General features: G+C 36.3%; 2 protein-coding genes across 3 annotated transcripts in view; one reads left to right on the top strand and one right to left on the bottom strand.

Annotated features, from left to right (window-relative positions):
* LOC128991332 (diacylglycerol kinase eta-like) overlaps positions 1-21,733 on the bottom strand; it is a 154,313-nt gene that overhangs the window by 12,987 nt on the left and 119,593 nt on the right. For both annotated transcript variants that reach the window (XM_054414137.1, XM_054414136.1), the window contains 13 exons: positions 19,509-19,600; positions 17,305-17,435; positions 16,485-16,653; positions 14,819-14,921; positions 14,083-14,228; positions 13,036-13,215; positions 11,485-11,644; positions 10,951-11,019; positions 5,573-5,641; positions 4,818-4,970; positions 3,474-3,643; positions 1,972-2,996; positions 1,299-1,490 (listed from right to left, as the gene is read on the bottom strand). In XM_054414137.1, coding sequence (XP_054270112.1) covers positions 1,299-1,490; positions 1,972-2,996; positions 3,474-3,643; positions 4,818-4,970; positions 5,573-5,641; positions 10,951-11,019; positions 11,485-11,644; positions 13,036-13,215; positions 14,083-14,228; positions 14,819-14,921; positions 16,485-16,653; positions 17,305-17,435; positions 19,509-19,600 — 2,659 coding nt within the window. The remainder of the gene's footprint in view (positions 1-1,298; positions 1,491-1,971; positions 2,997-3,473; positions 3,644-4,817; positions 4,971-5,572; positions 5,642-10,950; positions 11,020-11,484; positions 11,645-13,035; positions 13,216-14,082; positions 14,229-14,818; positions 14,922-16,484; positions 16,654-17,304; positions 17,436-19,508; positions 19,601-21,733) is intronic.
* LOC128991333 (dynein axonemal intermediate chain 7-like) lies at positions 6,384-10,240 on the top strand. The gene is made up of 3 exons (XM_054414138.1): positions 6,384-8,551; positions 8,802-8,891; positions 9,984-10,240. Exons 1-3 carry the CDS (start codon positions 6,464-6,466, stop codon positions 10,161-10,163), a joined length of 2,358 nt encoding a protein of 785 aa, XP_054270113.1. The 5' UTR covers positions 6,384-6,463; the 3' UTR covers positions 10,164-10,240.

Raw genomic sequence — 21,733 nt, 5'->3', positions numbered from 1 at the left:
TGATTGATTGATTGGTTGATTTGATTTATATATGAGGTGAAGGTATCCGACCTAAGCCTTCGACTGTCAATAGCGATTCACTAAGTGTATTGGAGACATTTCAATGAAATCTTACCAACTACACCAACATTGCTGAAAATATTACACGTTATGGAGTCTCAATTATACAACATAAATCGTCTGCAGCTAACAGAATAATTGGAAAGGTTTGATAATAAAAGTAATAAAAGGAAATAATAAAACCATGCTTTAGGGCTTGCTCTACCTGTCCACCGCGCGCTAATGCAAGGGTTTAGGATCTCTGTCATTGTGGGCTTGGTTCTTAACTGATTGACAATATATTTATGTTAATTTATTCATTACTTATTTTTGTAGGCTTGTATCGTTTTATTTTTTTGGTAATAGTAGAATTTTAAATGGGAAGTGACTGGTAAATACATCAAAATAAGCTGTTTCTATAGCATAAAACACATACAAATAATTTTTTAGAAGAAAATTAAAACAATAGAGTCAAAAATTTGAATCTAAAGAATAAGGAAAATCCTTCAGATGAAAAAAAATTGAAAGTGAAATGAGTATTTTGAGAGAACTTAAACGTCAGCAAGCGCTTCTCGTGGCGCTGTTCAATGGCGTAACATAGCTACTGAAGCCCGAGCTGAGGTAGAATGCAATCTTAACGCTTAAAGTCATGAAAAAAGTTATCAATTTTAAAACCACTGCATTCAAACTTAAAAGTTTAATATGACGCTGAATCCACTAGATCAAAAAGGAAAACTCGTTACAAGAGGTTTTAAACTGTACTTGCACAAACATAATCTACAGACTAAATAATGTAATAAAGGGTATCAGCAAACCGACACATACTTTCTCATATTACCTTGTCAAAAACCCTTGGTAAAATTACAAAAATTTCAATAACTTTTGAACCGTAAATTTTACAGCAATGGGGATGTCTACCATTCTGTTTAGAGCGCTTAGGTCCATAACATACTAAATTTTAATCCAAACCGTTTTAGCAGTTTAGGTGAAAATCTGACTGTTTTTTTATGCGTTTTTATAGGAAAATACCCGTTAGAAAATCAAATTCCAAAAAGTTAAAGGATTACCTTGACATACCAGGTGTAGTCTGTAGCTCTACACATCCATAAAAATAACTTTTTAGGGTTTAGGGGGACCCAAAACAAATATTTCCACCCAAAACTTGAACTACAAATTTTTGACAAAAACAAAAATTTCTCCGTATACTAGGTGGGCTGTAGGGGGAGGTAAAAAAAAAATAGTCACGAAAGATAACCTACTAGGCCACATAGGTAGTCGAACTAGAGGGTTGATGATAGGCAACCTCTTCTCACGAGCCACAGGTTTGCTGGATTCAGACGAAGGTGTCGGTTGATCCGCGGAGTCTGAACGGAGCAACGAGGCGGAGGATATCCTACGAGAGGTCGCCGGTGAACACTGCAGCAATGAACACGACGGTGACGCTGCCGATACTGCAAACAGGAAATGAGTAGTGTCATGCAGAGCAAACATTATGATAATTTATATCAGAAAATCTATTGTATAGGGAGGAGCTGATACCATATAGTTAACAAAGTAGGGTAGGTCTGAGAATGTGAAAATGTATCAAGTTGATGCATTTTTTTGTCAAACTGCAGCAAAAACAGATGTTTTAAAACTTAAGTAGCTGGTCTAAAATATTATGTCTTTTTCTCCCTAGGACAAAAAAGGATCTACAAATAAGGTGGAATAAGAATTAGCTGGAGTCAAGGAAATCAGCTGAAAATTCTGTCTAGTAAACTATGATTGTAAGTAATGAAATAATCAAGAGCAGACTGATATAAAGTGCTTTCATTGATTTGATTAAAAAGCTGACAATAAACTATAGCATATACATTCCTGGAAGAGCAGGAGATAAACTTAACTACTTGTAAAAGTATTTTAAACAAAAAGATAAACTTGTATCATTCTTACATTTTCGACAAAACTCAAAACTGGGTCTTCTCATGTAGTCTCCCTCCTCCTCAGGCACCTCCAGTGTGATGGTGGGGGGAGAGGGGGGGTCAATGACCACCATTGGACCTTCTCCGAACTTGGGCAGACCTCCTTTAGCCATCTCATGGAATCTAGCCAGCTCTTCATCATCGGTCTCTGATGGAGCAAGACTCTTGCGATGTTCCACATCTAGATTGTCCCCTAGGTAAGTCACTGGTGAATCTGCATTCGAACAAAGGTTGCTGCTCGAGCCGTTGATTTGAACTTTAACAATGTCGGATATACTTCTTTGTACTTCATCAGGTTTTTCGTCATCAGGATTGTCGATTTGAATGATAGGTAAACCAGGAAACTTGCCGTCTGTAACTGGCTCTGATTCAGGGTCTAAATTTGCGTCAACATTTCGATGTCTGCATTTTATTGAGCGTCTACCGATGTCGAAGCCTTCGACGAAGTGAGCAATACTGGCCCTTTTGGTTTCTTTTGGTCTTATCCCTAATTCGTCGCTGAATCCGTCGTCATCTTCATCGTCTTCAGGTGAGGTTGATATTAAATTCGTTGCATCGTTCTCGACTAAGTCTTCTTCTCTCCTATCACAGACGGGTAAGCGTGTGTATCGTCTAGTTTTAGCAAAAGCTCGGTCTTCGGACAAGGACCTTTTCCTCTCTGTTTCTTTGTGAGTGGTCATTGGAACTTCTGGGCTGTCGTCGGAAGTTTCTGACGAGTCAATGTGGCCGATATTTGCTATATCTTCAGACATTTTAAAGCCCGATAGTATTCCGTCTTTTAGTTTCTCCTCGTCATCCGCTTCAGTCACACACAACTCGATTGTTTCTCCTTCGTCGTTGTCCAAAGACATTTCTGGGGTTGTTATTCGTTTGAAACATTTTGTAGGGTCAGGTACATTAACTTCAGCAGCCTCCACAGAGGTTCTAACATCTACGGCTAAATCTACTGAGATCTGTCTTGTTAGTGAATGTCTTCTTTCATCACCTTCTTGTGTCCTACAAAAAATGATCTTTTAGTTGTTTTATCTTTACTCAAGTAAACAATTAGTTTCTTTAAAATTACTATCCTATTGTGTTAGTAAATTTATTCATCTCTGATCATTGATAATATTTACAGGTTAAGAAAAACTGAAGATAAAAGAGATAATCTATAAGAAAAGATTTAATTATTGGCTTGAACAATTTTATTTGAAGTATTGTTGTTCTACCAAATTCAGTGTGTCCTAATTTGACAAAATTTGTAGAGCTATGACAGGATTACGTAAGTAATTAGTCTTACATTATTTCCAACAGCTCAGGGGCTAAAATCATGAGTTTTAATTATAACACACAAAATAAAAAACACACCGTACCTATAGTGTTTTGTTTCTTCAAGGATTTGTAATACTTATTCCCTGTGGTTACATTACAAAATCGCTCAAGCAACAAATTAGTTTATATGAAAAAATCATACAATTTTACAAAGCTACCTACCCTGACGAGCCATCAGTGCTAGAGTTGCGTCTGGTATCAGCAAACTCGGTAGGTACAGGTAGGGACTCCAGGGTGAACTCATCACAGGCAGAGTCCCGGCGGAGGTCGGGCAGAGGTGACGGCAGACGAGAAAACCCCGGCATCTGGTCACCACTAGGAGATTCCAGCACCTGTAATGTTCATGTGTGTTTTCACTACTGTAGAACCCCTCATTGGGTCTGTAGTTTGTTAGAATTATGGTCTATTCACAAGATTTAGGCGGTTTAAGGGGAAGGTTTCCTTGGTTCCCCCACTCATTTTGCTTTAACTATCAATCAGCTGATCAGCTGTAGGCTGTTGTTTTAAAGTTAGGGTGAGGTGGAGGGGATTGAATAAATAATAGTGTAATTCAGTATTAATACATTGCTTGCTACAACAGTCCATAGTATAGCATGTGTGGTGTCAAACCCCCTTTATACAAAATAGTTAATGCATAGACACAAACTACTAATGTTGCAATTTGCCATACGTTGTAGTAGTTACAGTTACAGTTATTTTAACTACAGTTCTCGTCCAATTTTCCCATGGTATCTTAGTTCATTTCCAAACTTGGCAAAAGTTAGATAATTCTATTGAAGTTTGAAAACGGACAAAGATCCAAAGCATGTAACTTACAAAAAAAGTGTATAAATTCATACATAAAACATTCATACATAATGTGTATATGAATTTGAACGGATGGTGGTTTAGCCTCTGGAACGAAAAAGTAAAGCGCCCCTGGGTCTAAGTCTCACTATTAGACCTACAGTTATAGATTATATGGGAAATTCACTAATAAAAAATCTCACTATCGTTAGATAATATATATAAATCTTAAACTCAAGAGGCCAAACAAGTCTTAACACAGAGAAGTAAGGTACAGAGAAAACACGCTTGTGGGAAAATCGTGTGCTTTCAGCTCTGGTAAACTATACCATTTAAGTATACTTGTGAAAAGCAAGGAAGAAAGTCAAGAGACAGAGCAGCGAGCACTGTGCGGAAATTTCCATCGCATAGGTCACAAGGTATTCCTTCACCGTGAGATGTACATGAGGAGTAATGTTGGAATTTGCCCTAGACACCAGCACTTGTGCTGGACACCACTTAAGTGTAACACTGAGTGTTTCCTATGTTACTTCTCTGTGGTCTTATTCATACAAACATAGGTCAATGCACTAAATCATCATTGCTTAAAATACCGCCCAGTCATATTTCTGAGTTGTTCACTTCAAAAAATAACATCTTGGGTTTGATTCCTTTTCCTTGCTCCCATTCTGGTTGGGAATCATCAAAGTAGAAAAAAAGATCTAATTTGATATCAATCACCTTAAGAGTGTCCATTTTTGGTCCCGCGGCCTGATTCTGATTCTGGTTTGGTTGCTTGTTTTGATCATCAACCATTTTTTCAGTGTGTTCAACCAACTGACGAACCGCTCGCTTTAAACTGTCCGCTCTTCGCACCAGCTGTTCTTTGCGTTCCTAAAACATTGCAACACATTGTAAAATATTTTCAATTTATTTTTAGCACCAATGTCATTTTTGAATAATTGGGAGGAATATTGAAAAAAAAAAATAATGTTAATGTTAAATAGTTTTTCTTTAAGCGGGTACTTTAGTTAAATGGATTTATAAGATTCGTAGATTCATTTTATGTCTCAATTACAGGTTTAATATTTTAGAGGAAAAGTTGTATAACATATTGGAAAAGTTTTAAAAAATCAGAAAATTAGCTGAAATTTAAAAATATTTTATAAAACTTATGACTTTATGATTGATATAATATAGGTGTAAAAAATCTTTTGCTTACAAGTAAAAGAAAATTAAATATCTCTTTATATTCTACTTACAAAAACACTAGATGAAAAAGGTTAATGAAATTATATGGTAGGAGAATAAGTTTTTTCTGTGATATTCAAACAATAATTGGACAGAGTCAGTTGTTACAATAGTGTTAAAAGCGAATAAGGTGTGATAAGTTTTAAAAAAGCACAGTGAAATGTGGAAGAGATATGTGAATTCTGAATTGTGAAGATGAAACGCTCCGAACTACCACTACTGATACTCTCACACTACAAACTAACCAGCTTAACTGGTATTTCATCTTCATCATCTTCTTTCTCTTCATTTTCTTCAGAATCTTTTTCCTCTTCCTATAAAATAACATTTTATTGACAACCACTTAAAGTCTTAAATAAAACATAATTGAATAAGCATAAACAAGTTGCACTAGTACTACAAGTTGTCATCCAATATTAAGAAACAATTTGTTACGAGAAAATTTACTAAAATAAATCTAAGTTTTTCAAACTGATAAAATTACAATATTTACTTAGATGGACCTTCCAAACTTTTAACTGATAGGAAAAAATGGAAACTATACTTAAACTTAAAGTGAAATATGAATTTTTCTACTTTAAACGCAAACAGAATGTAGAATAATTAATATTCCTGGATGGTAAGCAATCATTGGCTGAAGGCTCAGTAAAAACTTTCTTAATTTAGTAGTATTGTGTTTTTAGTTTGTCTACAGAAGTTATTAAAATATTAATTTTAAATAATATCATACTTTGAAACCCGAATTCTTAAAGTTTATAGGATATCTTTTTCATTTCTGTTAACATTATAAATATGTTGTATAGGGATTATTTTAATTATTTTCAGAAGAATAATATTTTATTAATTCTATTGTTTTATTTTGTTTTTTTTTAGTTTCATTACACCTCTGGTATTTATTGACTGTGATTAAACAGACAGCAACAATACAACAACTGGAATGAGTCACCTGTTGCAACAAACAACTTCCATGGCAACAGTTTGATCAATAATAACCCCAACTTAGTTGGTTCAACACTGTTGTGTGCACCACTAACAAAATTTTCAGTGAATATCAAACTACCTTTATGACAATTTAAACATATTTAAGGAAGTGAGAGTGAGAGTGAGTAAGGAGGTGAGAGCTTAGAAACTTAATAATGGCTAAGAAAAAGTTGACGAAAAAGGAGAAACAAAGGCTTGCTGAAGCAGAAGCAAAACGGAAAGCGGCAGAGGAAGAGGCAGAACGTCTGAGATTACAGAAAGAGGAGAAAGAACGATTGAAAAGAGAAGCTAAAGAAGCCAAAGAGAGGGCCGAAAGAGAAGTTGCTGAACACCACATACGTTTTGAACACCTGGGAAATTCTTGTAAGCTGTTTGAGGAGTACCAACAGACCAAGCTTCTACAAGACATTGCACTTAGAGAGGCAGAGGAATGGAAGCTGTACCTAGAATGTAACGGATTACCCAATCCAGCCAACCTAGCTGAGATGAACACATATCTATTCTTATGGAAACTAGATAAAAAGACAAATTTCATTGATGACAATCTGCCGAAAACGCAAGAAGTTTTAAACTTACTCAGTGTGATTGACACATTGATCGATAACCCTCTTAACAACAAGCAAAAACAAGTTGAAAACTGGAAAGAAGTGCGGAACAACTTTCGAGAGGAGTTACAAGAGAGACTGGACAATTCATCTTTCCACATTCTGAGACAACTAGAGACAAATATGAATCCAGTTGATTTGGAGACAATGACGTACCTGAAGGAATGCCCATTTTTGATCCTTTGTATGTGGACAGTGTTGAAAATTCCTCGTGCTTTCAATGATTCTCGACCACCACCTTTCATAGAGTTTCCCCAACTCGGTGTGACCATTCAACTACCACCCAAGTTTACCCATAGTTTCCCAGTGGTGCGAGCACTCTGGCTCAAACATGACCACTTCTCTGACTTGTGTCGCACATGGGAGGCCAAACCTCTTCCAGCGGAATATTCAAAAAACCTCAACGATCTGAAAAATGCAGAGTGGGAAGAAAAGCAACGGATACAAAATGAGCAGGACGCAGAGGAAGCAGCAAGATTGGAGAAGTTGAAGAAGAAAAGTAAGAAGAAACACTATCAACCACCGCCAGAAGTGACTGAAGCAGCTACACAAATAGATAACATGTCTCTTGGTGAGAACAAAATAGCTGAGACTACTTCTTCATCAGACATGCTACAGGCAAACAGTTCAACTGGGATAGCACCAACCTCCAGTTCCACATCAGCTTCAGGAAAACTGGAAGAATCTGCTGAAATTCCTTTGGAAAAACCTCCTGAACCTCGCAAGAAACCTTCTGAGATAATGGAGGAAAAGGAATTAAGCAAGATCAGCGAACTGAGAAAGTATTTAGAGGTACAATTGGAGCCTGGGGAATTAAACATGCGAAGATACACTGTGTTGGGAGGAGTGTTCCATCTGGATCTCTTAGAGCAGCCTCCCCAGCCGAAAATACTACCTGACAGAACTTTGTTGACGATTTTAGAAGGTGAACACAAACTTCAACACATAGACTATTACGAGGAGTACCACGTCACGCTTCCAGACAAGGAGAACACAGGTGATGAAACCGACGCTGAAACCAAAGCTGCATTGGAGAGTGCTCAACTGAAACTAGTCGCTATCAATATTTCCCTACCTGAATCTGTCTTGTGGTTTGAGCCACCCACCGCTGTCCAGTGGAATCGGCACAAGAAGATTTGGTCCACCGCAAACATTCACGATCCCAAGTTTAACGAGGAAAAGCAAATTCTGACGATAAAAACAGGCCTGATGGCTCCGGTGGGACTTGCTACATTTCGTTTTGTAAATCTTCCCTACCAGACCTGGGAACTCCGTCCGGACTGGAAAGGTCCTCCAGGGGGAGTGTTTTTAAGTATCACTGCTGCGACTGTCATCGTAGAGTTCATCATCAGAGCGAACCAAGTGTGTATGAACCAGCTCCAGAACGCCACAAGTACTGCGCTGCAAGACATAGTGGGGATTTTCTACCCTCCTCATCAGCTGATAAGGAAGATGCGTCAGGGAGGGATAGACTTATTCCCTGAACATGACGCGTATTTGTATGTGGAAGGTGTTACTCAGAAACATTACACAGCGGAAAACCATCTCTATCACTGCATGGCTCTTTTCAGCACCACTTATAACTTCTCATGGTCAAGATGGAACCTGCTTGCTGGGCGGAACAATATGGTTATGCAGGTTAGTTTGAATATCACTAACTTTGTGTAGCATTGACTTTTCCAGTTTATATGGTAATTTTGCTTTAAATACAATAGAGATGATTAAATTGGTTTTTCAACTTATAAAATTTGAGAATGCACAAAAACATCGATAAATATTTATACACTTCAAATGATGAAATTAAGAGCAAAAATATTTACTTATGAAATAGAAATAAACATAGAATATTTAATTTTACAAAAAACTATGTCAACATGGTTTTTTTTAGGTGCGAGAATTCATTGATCGAAAGCGGTTACCAAACTATCAGATGCTTCAAGTAACCCCACTTCGAGCCTGCATCGTAGACTGTACTGAGGTAATTTGCTTTAATTATTAGAGATTATATATATGAAATATATACATTAGTCGTTTGATTACAGTAAGTTAAAACATCCATCAGAAAAACATAAAAAGGTCTCATTGTGAAAATAAAAAACGTTCACAGTGTAATGTGAATACTACGGTATTGATTTTTCAATAAAATTACAACAGGTCTTGACATTGAACAGGGATTAGGTTGAATTTAATTCAATGGTGTTCAGTATATTCAAGCCTGATTTTTCAAAACAATACTTTCCATCTACTGAGGTCAACAATAAATAGTCCCTATTTCACTTTACAAATTATTTTTTTACTTGTTTGGTTTTTAGTATCACACACAAATCAGACTTTCAAATGATGTATCTACGAGGAGGGTTTTTTAAGGGTCGTTTTCATAATATAGTACTCCCAACAAGGTGGCTAACCGCGTACTGGCGTCATTGGTAAACAGAATGGCGCTATTTGCAGATGCGTACCTGCGTGTACGCTTTGTTGTGCGTTTATAAAATTAATTATTTTTTAATCTTCCGCTTCATGCAAGGTTAGGCCAATGATACGTTTATTGACCACAAGAAACATATCTGATGCTGACATTCATCGCCAGATGACTACCGAACATGACTTGTAAAATAACCGTGAAAACTTTTTCCTTTTTGGTCTTCTTTGAGAAGTCTGGGTACACACCAAAAACGCAATTCCTTCTAAATTGGACATTTTTCATGGCCACTTTTAAGCTCCCTGACCCATTTTTACTCTGTACCCTCTATAATTTCATCGGGGCTATAAACTTCAGTCATCTGACGATGAATGTCTGTAAACATATCACTAACCTTAACTTGTACGCAGTGGGAGATTTAATAACAACAAAGCGTAAACAGCTGCAGAGGTGCAAATAGCACGGTTATGTTCACAAAAATGCCAGTATGCAGCGAGGAGTCTCGTTGTGGCATACATGTGAATTAAGAAGCTACGCACAAACGTACTTAGAAAACAACCCTCGTAAACAATAAGTGTATAAAGTCGATTTCAGGCAATAATTACATATAACCTTGCAGACTATGAAAGTTTGAGCGTAAATTGTTTTCAGGTTAGTCAGGCGTTCTCCCAATTGGGAGTGGAAGGGATGAAGTTCTACCCTGACTTGTACATGCTGGTCAACGAACACGCGTCTTCAATCTCCCGGGAGAAGATAGATAACATCGACCTGGCATTGGTGGAAACTGTCTACCAAATACTATTCAGCTCAAGGGTACTTAGTTACTCCTAGAGTAATATCAACGGCCAAAAAATAAGTTTTCAACAAGTATCCACTTTTGTATTCAACGTTACACCACAGATAAATGGAAATAAAAAATTGTTTTTTGGTTTTTTCCCTCCAGGATTAGTGCAACGACTATTATAAAATAGGTTATGTAGTTGGTAAACACAATAGTAAAATGCTGCATACTACGCATTTTAACATTCACTCCACTACATTTAAACTGTCGATGATTGCCAGAGCTTAAGATGTTATAGTAAAAATAGATGTTGGATACAATGTTAATTATTGTTTGGACTTGCCAGCAACTTTGCTAGTAAGGAAATTGCAACCCTGAATGGTCAATGGGTTGATATTTATTAAAAATTATTTTCATTATATTATTAGTATTTAATATTTTATTTTGAAAGAGTGTCAAATTACAACTAGTAACGGTACAACAAAGAATTGTATTATTCTGGTAACTTAAGAACAAAACCTTAACTAACAGAAGCTACTCATGTAGTTTATAATTGTTAATCCCATGCTAATGTTTAATACTTATACTAAAAGGACAATCATCACTTAAAAAAAAAAATACCGAAAAGCAAGACATTTTCATAACTACTCACTTATTTCAAAGTTTAGGAAACTAACACTGTATAGAAAATTATACTGTTGGATAGAAGACAACTAAAGTTGATGCATTATCTAGCAAAGGGGTTTCTATAAAACCTAAGGTCTAATTTTAAAACAAGAAAAATAGGGGAATGCAGCCACTACTTAAACTGGTTCAGGCAGTTTTTTAAGAACTGACCAACTTTACTGGTTTTTCCTCCTCATCTTGATTCACATCTTCTTTTTCTGGTGGTTCATTTTGGTTTTCCTACAAAATCAATTTGACCAGTTAACCAGTTCTTGAGTAAACTCAGAGAATTATTTTGTTACAATTGCCAATAAAAAACTATATATTTAGGATTTTACAAATATAAGCAAAACCAAAGTTTGTTCCAAAACTTTAACAAACATCAAAACTCAAAACATCACTATTTTTCTTGAAAAAAAGTAATATTTTTCTTTGTTGAGGAACCTTACTGTATTCAAAAGTTTTAAAGTAATGAAAATTATAGATCCAATTCTATTCTTTATAAAATAAACAAACCAGTTACCAGAGGTAAAAGTATTATACATAAAGTATTATTTGGACATGGAGAACGTTGGCCAAACTTGGACTAAGAAGGGACTAACAATCTTTCAAACAAGTTGGCAACATCGTTTTTCAACTTCAAGTAACAATCAATTTTAAAGACATACAAATAGAGACTGATGCATTTATATACAAACCACTTACTGGGGATTTGAGCGATTGCTCTTGATCGCGAAGCGACTCTAGCAGCAAGTCCAGCTTGTGCCGCAGTACTTGACATTTTTCACTGAACTCTCTGTCTCCCTGACCCAGACTGAGGTCTGCAGCTCTCAGTGAGAAGTCCTTGACAGTCTCACACAACACCCTGATGACAACATACAAACCTCGTACAGTCAAACTATCTGCAGAAAAAATAGTAAATACCCTAACTTTGGCCAGAGCCTCAAACAAGACTTATGAACATTGACTGGCTTACACTACACCAAACAGTGTTAAAATATTTTACCTACGAACATTTTTAAAGTAGCCTAGGTGTTTCAGTTCAGTTCTTAGAATTGAAAAGTTTCATAAAACAAACAGCATTGTTTACTTTCATAACAGCATTGTTTTATTTAACAACACAGGTAACGGACCAATGAGGTTCAAGGGTTGAGAGAGAAGAAGTAAAATTGTAATGATTCAAACTTCAACTAATCAGCTGTTCAGCCCAATTTAATTGTTGAATGGTGCAATTAGTGTTTGGTACAATGTTTCATTGCATCACTGTCAGTGGCAATGAGATGTTATAAATGAAAACATAAACTCTCTTAGAAGTTATGAGTAGTGATTTTTAGTAATTAAAACACTGTCGTAGGTAAAGTAGTGTACATAACTCGCGTAAATAGACCAGCTTTGACCAGATTTGAGGCACTCACCAAGGCTTGTACCTTAAATTTTCTACTCATGTTGTTAACACTATCTCTATAAGACCTCTGAACTCCCTCCACATTTTACTTCATTCACATACGTCAACTGGCAATGGACTACAATACCAGTTAACTCTTGAGACCACAACATTTTGACAGAAGATTAGTTTTTTCTTCAGTTTTAGAGTACTTGAATCGTCACCTAGAGGTGAGAATTGGATAAAATGGCAATGGATTAAGAAAAGAATACGGGTAGTCTCAGATTTGAACTACTCGCTTGGTTGCGAGACAGGAGCTTGTTGCTACGAGACCTTGATTTACAAGCCTTGTATTTGACATACAAATTAGATCATTTATCAAGCCATAACAATTGTTTCTATAAAATTAAAATAGCATAAACATACCTTTCCATTGCCAGTAAACAAACTTAAGACAACCGTTTCAACAGTAATTTTCAATGCAGCATTTTTTTACTACAGTACAAACAACACTAAGAGACATGGTTCATCGGATAGCTGAAAGTGTAGAGTGTAGGAAAACATGTCCCAAAATTATTGCAATATGGCCACTACCACACTAGATCACAATTTCCGTTACTTTAAAGTTGTTTATGTTGCAGTTAAAGGTCTTATGAATAACGTCACCAATAGGTTTTCTCAACAATTGTTTATCAGTTAAGTTTTACAGTAACCATGTACGGTATTCAAAAGTTTAAAATAAAAAAAAACAATCGTTAACTTTACTACCTTACTAGAATATAATTTTTGGCCAGCGTTGTATACTAGATTAAAATTTTCAATGATAAACAAAAATCTGTGAAACGATAAATGAATGACTATTCAAAACTCACTTAGCTGAAGCTATTATATCGGAATGGTCGTCGGACTGAAGTATCTTAGCTAGATGCGCCACTACCGAGTCCTCGTACGCCGCCATGCTCGTGACTGTCTCCTCCGTCACTCCCCCGCTCAGCGTCAACTTGGTGGATGATCCCATGGATATGCTGCGCTCAAACGTCATTATGCTCCACCTGAAACCCAGACACACAAGGTTACAATTGAATAATGTAGTAAAAATGTTTATAAACGCAAGACATACAGGTATAAGTATTTAAAATTATTGTAAAATAATAATAAAACAACTTTGGTCCAATATCTATGTGTCAACTGTTTCAGAATTGTATTTGTATAAAGTTCACCACTATTTGGAAAAAAACCTTGGTTTAAATCGGTTTGTTTTTGTCTACTGTCATACCCAAACCCCTTAAATATTGGGAACAAGCTGGTCTAATAGTAGAGAAAAGAGCTTCCATCCCAGAGGTCCTATATTTAAATATTACTGATTTTCAATGGCCTTGGCTATGTGATAGTAAAGTGACACTCTAGGAATAGCATTAAGTAATATTATAAACAAACTTCAAGAGCCTCTGGTGAACTCTGTGCTGTGCTGGATAAATCACATATATTCACACTCCTTTCTTCCGTCTGCACGCACTTGGTACATCTTTGTAGGACACTCGTTTTGGTAGTCACCATTTTCAACTACTCACTGACTGTTGGTTTGTGATGGAGTCTTTATCTAGGGAAGGCAAAAACTACAGAAGGTTCTACTGTTATTGATATCGGCGATTCTAGGTATAAGGTGTAATCGCCGAAATCGATAACAGTAGAACCTTCATCAATGTCATAATGATGCTATCTGACAAAAAAGTCTAGGCCTACCTTAGATAGTAACAAGACCAGTAATTGTACTAGAAATGGACTTTAGGTACTTTTGGTTTGGGAAGGGACATAATTTATTTGCAGATGGCAATAATGACAATTCTTAGCAACTTGTGACGGTTAAAACAAATCCCAACCAGAGAATATTGTGAATTACATGTATTAATTTGAATTACCTGTCAAGTATTTTGGTGCTAGCTTTCTCATATCTGTCCAGTAGTTGGGGAATGTGTGTGTCGTCATCACAAGACGAGCCCCAACCCAGCACTCTGGCCAGGTCGTTGCCCGTCCCTAGCGGCAACACTCCTACTTGGCACTGCTTCTGTACAACAAACACAACACTTAGTTATACAGGGTGAATAAAGTTAAGACACCCCCCTCTAATATTTTTCCAAGTAAATATACAGAGATATCCTTTTGGTGGTCGTGCAATCTTAGCAGGAAGTTTCATTTTATGATTTTGAAATTTTTGAGTGTCCCCCCAAATTTGGGGGGCAACTCAAATATTTTAAATGTAAACCCCCATCAAGTGACACCTTATTTTGATGTGTTTACAAAAACTTAAAGATTGGTGAAAACCAGAGTTTGCTATCTCTTCTCTATCCAAAATGGTAGCCAATGGTAGCCCGTCAAGATGTTGTGGAAAATCAACGGTAAAATTGGTTCGTAATGGTAATATTGGCTACCAGTTTGGATAGAGAAGAGATAGCAAACTCTGGTTTTCACCAATCTTTAAGGTTTGTTAACACTTCAAAATGAGGTGTCACTTGATGGGGGTTTACATTGAAAGATTTTTAGTTGCTCCCCAAATCCCCCCTTTTGGGGGGGACACTCGAACATTTTAAATGATTATTTTACAGTTATGCTAAATCTTAGTATTAAGCTTACAGTTACGCTAAATCTTAGTATTACCTGCATGTTTAGCCGATCAATTTCTGAAAGCACCCATCCAACAGATCCGTCTCCGCTACACACCAATATCCGGAACGGGTCAAAGTGACGGAATAAGCGTAATCTGTAGACAAACAAGACTAGTAAACTACACTAGGATTTCTTGATTTATTGGTTCAAGAATCGCATGTCACATGTAATTTAATTTATCTGTCTGAAAAAAAATCTTGCAGCAAAGCACACGTCACCTAGAATTTCCATTGTTTTTACACTTCCTCCAGTATTTTATCGTAATCATTAACCATAAGCATAGCAAACTTAAACATCGATTACACATCCTCCATCAACAGCAACTTAAACCACAATGGCAACCTCATGTAGGTTTAATCCAAATGTCTAATATCTCTTTGCTAAGGTATTGAATCAGAATCACTAACATTTGACTATGAATATAACTAGAAATTACATTCCTATTGTTTTGACCAGTTTTAGTACCAAGCTATATAGTTGTATTTAACAACTGACCGAGTAAGCGGATGTACGTTACTGCTTTCTGTCAAACATGCTAACTGCTTTAAACCAAGCCAAACTCAAGGGGCAAGCATAGCATCTTTGATGACACGTCAACCATTTCAGTAACAAAATTAAAGGGAGAAAATATAATTTTTTATAGCTCCACACCCTACAGAATAGTTATTTGTGTAACTAGAGGGCGAAAGTGGATTTTTGCTGCACACGAGAGAAATGTTTACGCACAAGCTGTAGGCGAGTTTGGAAAGTTTCTCGAGTGCAGCAAAGGCAGTTTGCACTTGTGTTACACATTCTATTTTTCCTACAGTTACATAGTACATATAAATAATTAGTCTTTCAAACACTGTACAACACGTTTTTAGGTTAGGTTTAATCTAAACATAAAAAAAATGGGAAACGCTGCACCAGCTCCTCGTAGTCGTAATATCTTTAAGTGTTGCCAAATTATTTTAAAGGGTACACGGATTACGTTCATAATAAAAGCACACTGTTTTGTGTTGTTTGGTTGGAATACTGGTGAGCACCAAAGTAAAAACTGTGCACCAAAGTAAGGCTTTCTGTACTAGGAAGCCCACTTTGTTGGGTGACTGTAGGAAAAGTAAATATTTTGATGACAGCTAATATCAAAGAAAAGTATTATTTCCCAAGCTCTAATTTTCAGCAAGGGAAAACTGATCAGCTGATTTTCCCTTTCTCTCACTAAGTTCTATATTGGCCCTCTCTAGTGTTTCTTTATCATGTATTTTCATAATTTAAATCATCTATTTTCATTGCTAAACAATCTTACCGCAATCAGAAATAGGCATAATTACGTGATGCAAAGTATCGTTCATAAATTGTACCAAAAGTGACTTTCCAGCAATTGCTCTAATTATTCCTGTTCTTGGTTTTGCCTCGTACGTAAAGTTCACTCTGACATGCTTAACCTTGCACATGAAGTTTCATGTTTCGATGTTCGGCTTTGCCTCACACATGTTAGGTGAGTGCACACCAGACCTCTCACAGTATTAGTGATGAAACTTACTATTTGGCTGTAACACTCTTGGAATATACCTATTCAACAATCTATATCATTTAAACATATTATTTTTTTGAACATAATCGGTACTGGTCCAAATAGCTAGGATGTATACAGTATCTAAAAGCCTACACTTACCCAAGCCCTGGCCCGGTGGAGATAAGGTCGAAGACTTGCGCTGGGTTCAACAGCTGTTTGAACCTTCGGAGGAACTTAACACCCTGGTTGTCGCCAGACTTAGAGTTGACAAAGACGAGCAGAGGTGAACAGTCTTGCGGTCGTATAGCTTCCCACGCCTCGTCACTACCTACAGTAAACAAAATGATTGGGGAGGGTTACATGTTGGATTGGTCATTCAAAACATTGAATGAATGATATTTATTGGCACAAAACTTACAGAGTATTACAGGATGTTTGTACAGGTGCTTCGTCATGAATAAAATTGTCTTTAAACAAGTCGTCTCTTTCCTTCTAGGTCAAACCTTTAACCTTTCCATCATCCCTCCCACACACCATCCTAATTGATGTAATCCTTCTTTACCTTCTCTTCTAAATAATGACTGTTATTCACTGCAAGGACCGTATGATTAGATTGGGCACCGCAACTGGAAAGTTGTTTGACTTTTTTCACTTTTTTTTGACCTCACACACAAGACAAATCAAATTTTTGTACTTTACCGATACTGTCTGATGACATTCATTGTTGGATTACCAAGGATGTTAGACTATTAAGTGTCGGATCAGGAGTCGACTGTACTTTTTGTTTCACACAGTTGTGCAGGTGATTAAATAAGTCGTATGGATGTAGAATGATTATTTATTTCGACAGTTTTGTTTTATCAAGTAATGTTTCATTTAAACATTATCAAGGAATAAAACGTAATTAAGGAATAGAGATTCTGATGTAGTCAATAGATAGCCTATAAAAAAACTCATCGTAAATTCCACAAAAGTTTACCTATACTGTGCAATGCTGTTGGTGGAACCACGCTGACCCGTGATGGGCCGAGAGGACAGACTTCCAACATACCAGGTCTACATGCGGTGTGTACTGTAGCTTTGCACCATAGACATCGCCAGTCTTGCAATCTAGAATAGATACAAACTTAGTTATTAATTCTTTTCCTTTTTAAAACCCTGTCTTCCAATCTGAAGGTCGCTAGTTCAATTCCAAGCAAGATCGTTACCAGACCCACCCATCGTTTCTTGATGACCACCGGGGGGGGGGGGGGGGGGGGTTGATGACTACCAGGGGGTGGGGGTATTAAATATTCCCCAGAAAAAAGGGGAGTCCAAGGGTTCCCCCCGGTAAAAATGTGGAATTCAAAGCCTAATTATGTATTTTTATAGGTACCTATCACCATAGACTAACCAACACAAGTAGACTTCTCATCCCATTGTAAATTTTGAAGCACGTTTTTCGTGTCTAGTTCATGTACGTGACACAAAGGCACTAGTGTCGACGAAACTTTGTTTCTATTATTTTAGGGTTAATTTCTTGATTTGTGCTTTACTGTTTGGTTATATAACTAGGGGACAAGTTATTGTTTATGATTAGATCGTATTATTTGGTTAAATGAGGTTTTAAATGGCTGTAATAACGGGAAACAAATTGTAAACAAAACACGACCTCTACAGAAAACCGTACAGAACTAATAATAAAATTGGCTTCAGCTGTTCCATAAGGATGGGAAATCTACTACGGGAGTATGTTTTATCTATGCTATCACGTTATTTGAGCTGTAAAATATGCTCCAGCTAATCAAATCAAATCAAAACATCTTTATTTTCCTTACATGTACATGGGTACAAAAATAGTGTCAAGTATAAAGTACTAAACTAGCTTAGATATAAATACATTTGAAGTATGAATATTTATTCAATGAGTTCCTCCATTATATAAGGCGCCTTTCCTATTAAATATTTTTTTTTAAATTTAGATTTAAATAATTTATAATTTGATTCCTCCTTTATAGAGGCAGGCAATTTCCTTAGAATTAGTGATCCAGCAAAAGTCGGTTTTTTTTTTGAGAATTCCAGCTTATAGCTAATAGTATTTATGTTAGCTAATAAAATATAAAATATTTTGGGGGGGATATATCCCTCCCATCCCCCCTTAGGACCGCCACTGTTGATGAAACTCTAGTTTCTAGAAGCTTCTAGAAATGTTTCTAGGGATAAAAACTTTGCTAAAGAATTTCTGTCTGTATTTTTACACTGGATTTGAACCATCCAATCTCAAACATCAATGAACTGAAACGGGGAACATAAAACTTGATAGCTCTTTGTCTTTTATGAGTCAGACATTTGGGCAAGATGATGTGCAGAATGTCTATCACAGGACTGCAGTACTTGTGATTTTATCTATACTCATCAAATAAAACACAATAGGTTTTTTTTTTCTAGGACGCTAGCTTTGACTATTTATCCAATAGTCAATGACACTAGGCACAAGCCCGGGATTGTTTTTCACATTACTTCAGGCTAGGCTAGACCTAGGGATTGGGGCATTATCACTTAGATAAAATCCATTGGTGATTTGGCGGGATTTGAACCTGGGACCTCAGGGACTGAAGTCCCGCGCTCTAACCACTACACCAGCTTGCTCCCCCATAACACACAATAGTAAAAACCGTTTAGTTGATAAAACTGTAAACTTTATTTTAGCCCATCAGTACTTTGAAACGATTCCATAAGAAATTTTATACATTAACAGCAAAATTTGATGGTTTATTAAATAAATAAATAAAACCTCACAGTTGTTTTTTCTTGGAAATAAGCATTTATATTTTTTTCCCTCACTACATTTAATTGGATTCAATTAATATAATGTGTGAGAAGACAACAACTTTATTATCTACAGTCTTAGAGTGTTTGGTTGACATAGTTAATGGTTTTAAAGGGGTTTCTAAAATTTCAAAACTATTGACCTTAAATTAGCTGACCCACTGCTTAAGATACCGGTACCCTACTTTTATTTCTGAATAATTTGGCCAATAAAAACACCGACGGTAATCTTCTAAGATCAGACAATCCCTTGTAAAATAACTGTCTGCTCTGACCACTGAAGTTAATTTAAAAAATCCATTTAATGAATCAAACAGCACAATTGGTACAGAGTATTCGACACTTAATTGTAAGTCCAAACATTTGTACACTCACCTCAGAACGGAACCGCATGTTTTTTCACACACAGCACACTTTGCCGAGACGGGCAGGTTCCCCTCCATCCATTGATGTGGCATTGATATGTTCTGGAGCAATTTAAGATTATTAGGCCAATATATTTTTTTATATTGATCTAAAACTGATTATCAATTATCAATTAGAAGATTTTAATCTGGACAAACAAAAGTTAATGCACTAAAGAATTAGTTAACTAATGCCTTACCATAGTTCCATGCTATTTTGTAACACTTGGTGTTTTAATAGGAACAACTGAATAAAAGATTGATTGAAATGAGTATCAGTTGTTGACAATGAAAGGAGGCAAGGACAAAAGCATAACTACCAATATAAAAACAAGTGCTAACAGTTTTTTGTAACTAAAGAAAAAGATATCACTATCGGCATAACATGATAAAAGGACATGGCAAAAATGCACTCAGAGCAGGGCCGGTTTTAGGAATTTTTTTAGAGTTAAGCGAACACCCGAATCAGCGCCACTTAGAATCCCCCCCCCCACCACCCCACCCTCAAACCATGAACATTACTTAACTCTATTTGTGAATTTTTAAGAACTTTTTTATAAGTTTAGGTTAGAAGAATACTTGCAATAAAAGACTGTTTATTATTCCCAGGAATTTTACATTTTTACACTTTTACTCATCGTATAAACTTTAGCAAAACCAAGGCTACACTAAAAAAATAGGCCGTAATGCTCGTCAAGCATGACGTCACGATAGAAGGCGGCAATGACGTAATGTTTGCCGTTTGTGATCAGCTGCTTGTTTTATTCTTTCCTTGGAAAATAAATAAATAAATACCTACGTCATTGCCGTCTTCTATCGTGACGTCATGCTTGACGAGCATCACGGCCTAAGTTAACAATTTATTTCTAAATGTGAGCCACACTACACTATTTTGACGAACATCCCACACAAGGATTTAGTCCAGAAAACAGCTGTTTGCCGCCAGCTTAATCAAATGGGGTTTCATTGCGTACTACTGTACTGTAATGAGTTTTACCGGACACCAATCAGCTGATTACAATGTATTTGGGTGACAATGAGTGGTTATAAACAAAAACATAACCTCTCTTAAAGGTTATGACTAGTGATTTTTAGTCCTTTAGTTGGTGGTAGTAATATGTAAGGATTTGTACAGATTTAGTAGTATGGCGTAAACTATCGTACGTAACTTGTCCAAAATGTGTTAACCGGACTTGTATGGTAATCCCGTACTCGACCGTCTCGCACGGGAATGACCACACTCATCCGGTAAACACTTATTTTCAGGACTTGTAACGTAATATACTATTACAGGAACTTGGATACGATATAAGTTAAAGCCTATTACAATGAAAAACAGGTGTAGATAGATGACAAGAGAGGAATTTTTAATTGAACACATTAAACATGAAGAAAACATGAAAAACCAAATTTATTACCTTGACAAAAAGAATACAAAATTATCAATTTGAACGGTTCAAAAGCTCTTAGCAATTGAAAATTAATTTTCCTAGCTTTGATCTTGGCAAATTCTTTAATTGCAGAGTTGGTATCAATCTGGTTCAGAACATCAGAATGTGGTTCAGAACATGAGTCATGAAATGAAACCCACAGGCGCCGCGCTGTAGTACGCTGCCGACTGCCGAGCGTCAGCTCACTACAAATCGAAACTACAAATGGCATTAAGTCCTTGAGTTGTAGTGCTGTACAAATATACACATTTTTCATATGCTGTTGGTACAAACAGAATAAATACCTTTCAAAATTCATGTTTTCGGCCCCTGGACTATATTGTTAAGACAATAATAGGTTTTTTACATACCTCAGTCAAATAGTCCAAAAATGGTATTGCTCAACAGCTTACATGTTTCGTTGCGAAGATAACATTATCAAAGCTTGCAACTCGTCAAAAACACATTTAAAACACCAATAAAATACCATATTAATGTTTTCTGTGTTCGTGTTTTAAATGTGTTTTTGAAGAGTTGCAAGCTTTGATAATGTTGTCTTCGCAACGAAACATGTAAGCTGTTGAGCAATACCATTTTTGGACTATTTGACTGAGGTATGTAAAAAACCTATTATTGTCTTAAAGGCCTTTATTGTGGTGCTTTGAATACTTGAACTCTGAGCGAAAATAAACAAAATTACGTTGTTTACTAAAAAAAAATTGTTCCGTTGGCACCACGGCGCCAATTTTTTGTGGCGCCATATGGG

Source organism: Macrosteles quadrilineatus, unplaced genomic scaffold (assembly GCF_028750875.1).
Source record: "Macrosteles quadrilineatus isolate MER2022 unplaced genomic scaffold, UCM_ALF_1.0 Scaffold_4__1_contigs__length_99947679, whole genome shotgun sequence".
NCBI classification, from domain to species: Eukaryota; Metazoa; Arthropoda; class Insecta; order Hemiptera; family Cicadellidae; genus Macrosteles; species Macrosteles quadrilineatus.
Note: the sequence above shows the minus strand (reverse complement) of the source record. Positions and strands in the feature narration are given on the sequence as shown.

What these genes read in the sequence shown, in the direction of transcription:
- LOC128991333 (XM_054414138.1), top strand. Translation starts at nt 6,464, where the DNA reads ATGGCTAAGAAAAAGTTGACGAAAAAGGAGAAACAAAGGCTTGCTGAA. An exon ending in GGAACAATATGGTTATGCAG is followed by an intron (nt 8,552 to 8,801) that starts GTTAGTTTGAAT and finishes GGTTTTTTTTAG; the next exon opens with GTGCGAGAATTCATTGATCG. An exon ending in GCATCGTAGACTGTACTGAG is followed by an intron (nt 8,892 to 9,983) that starts GTAATTTGCTTT and finishes AATTGTTTTCAG; the next exon opens with GTTAGTCAGGCGTTCTCCCA.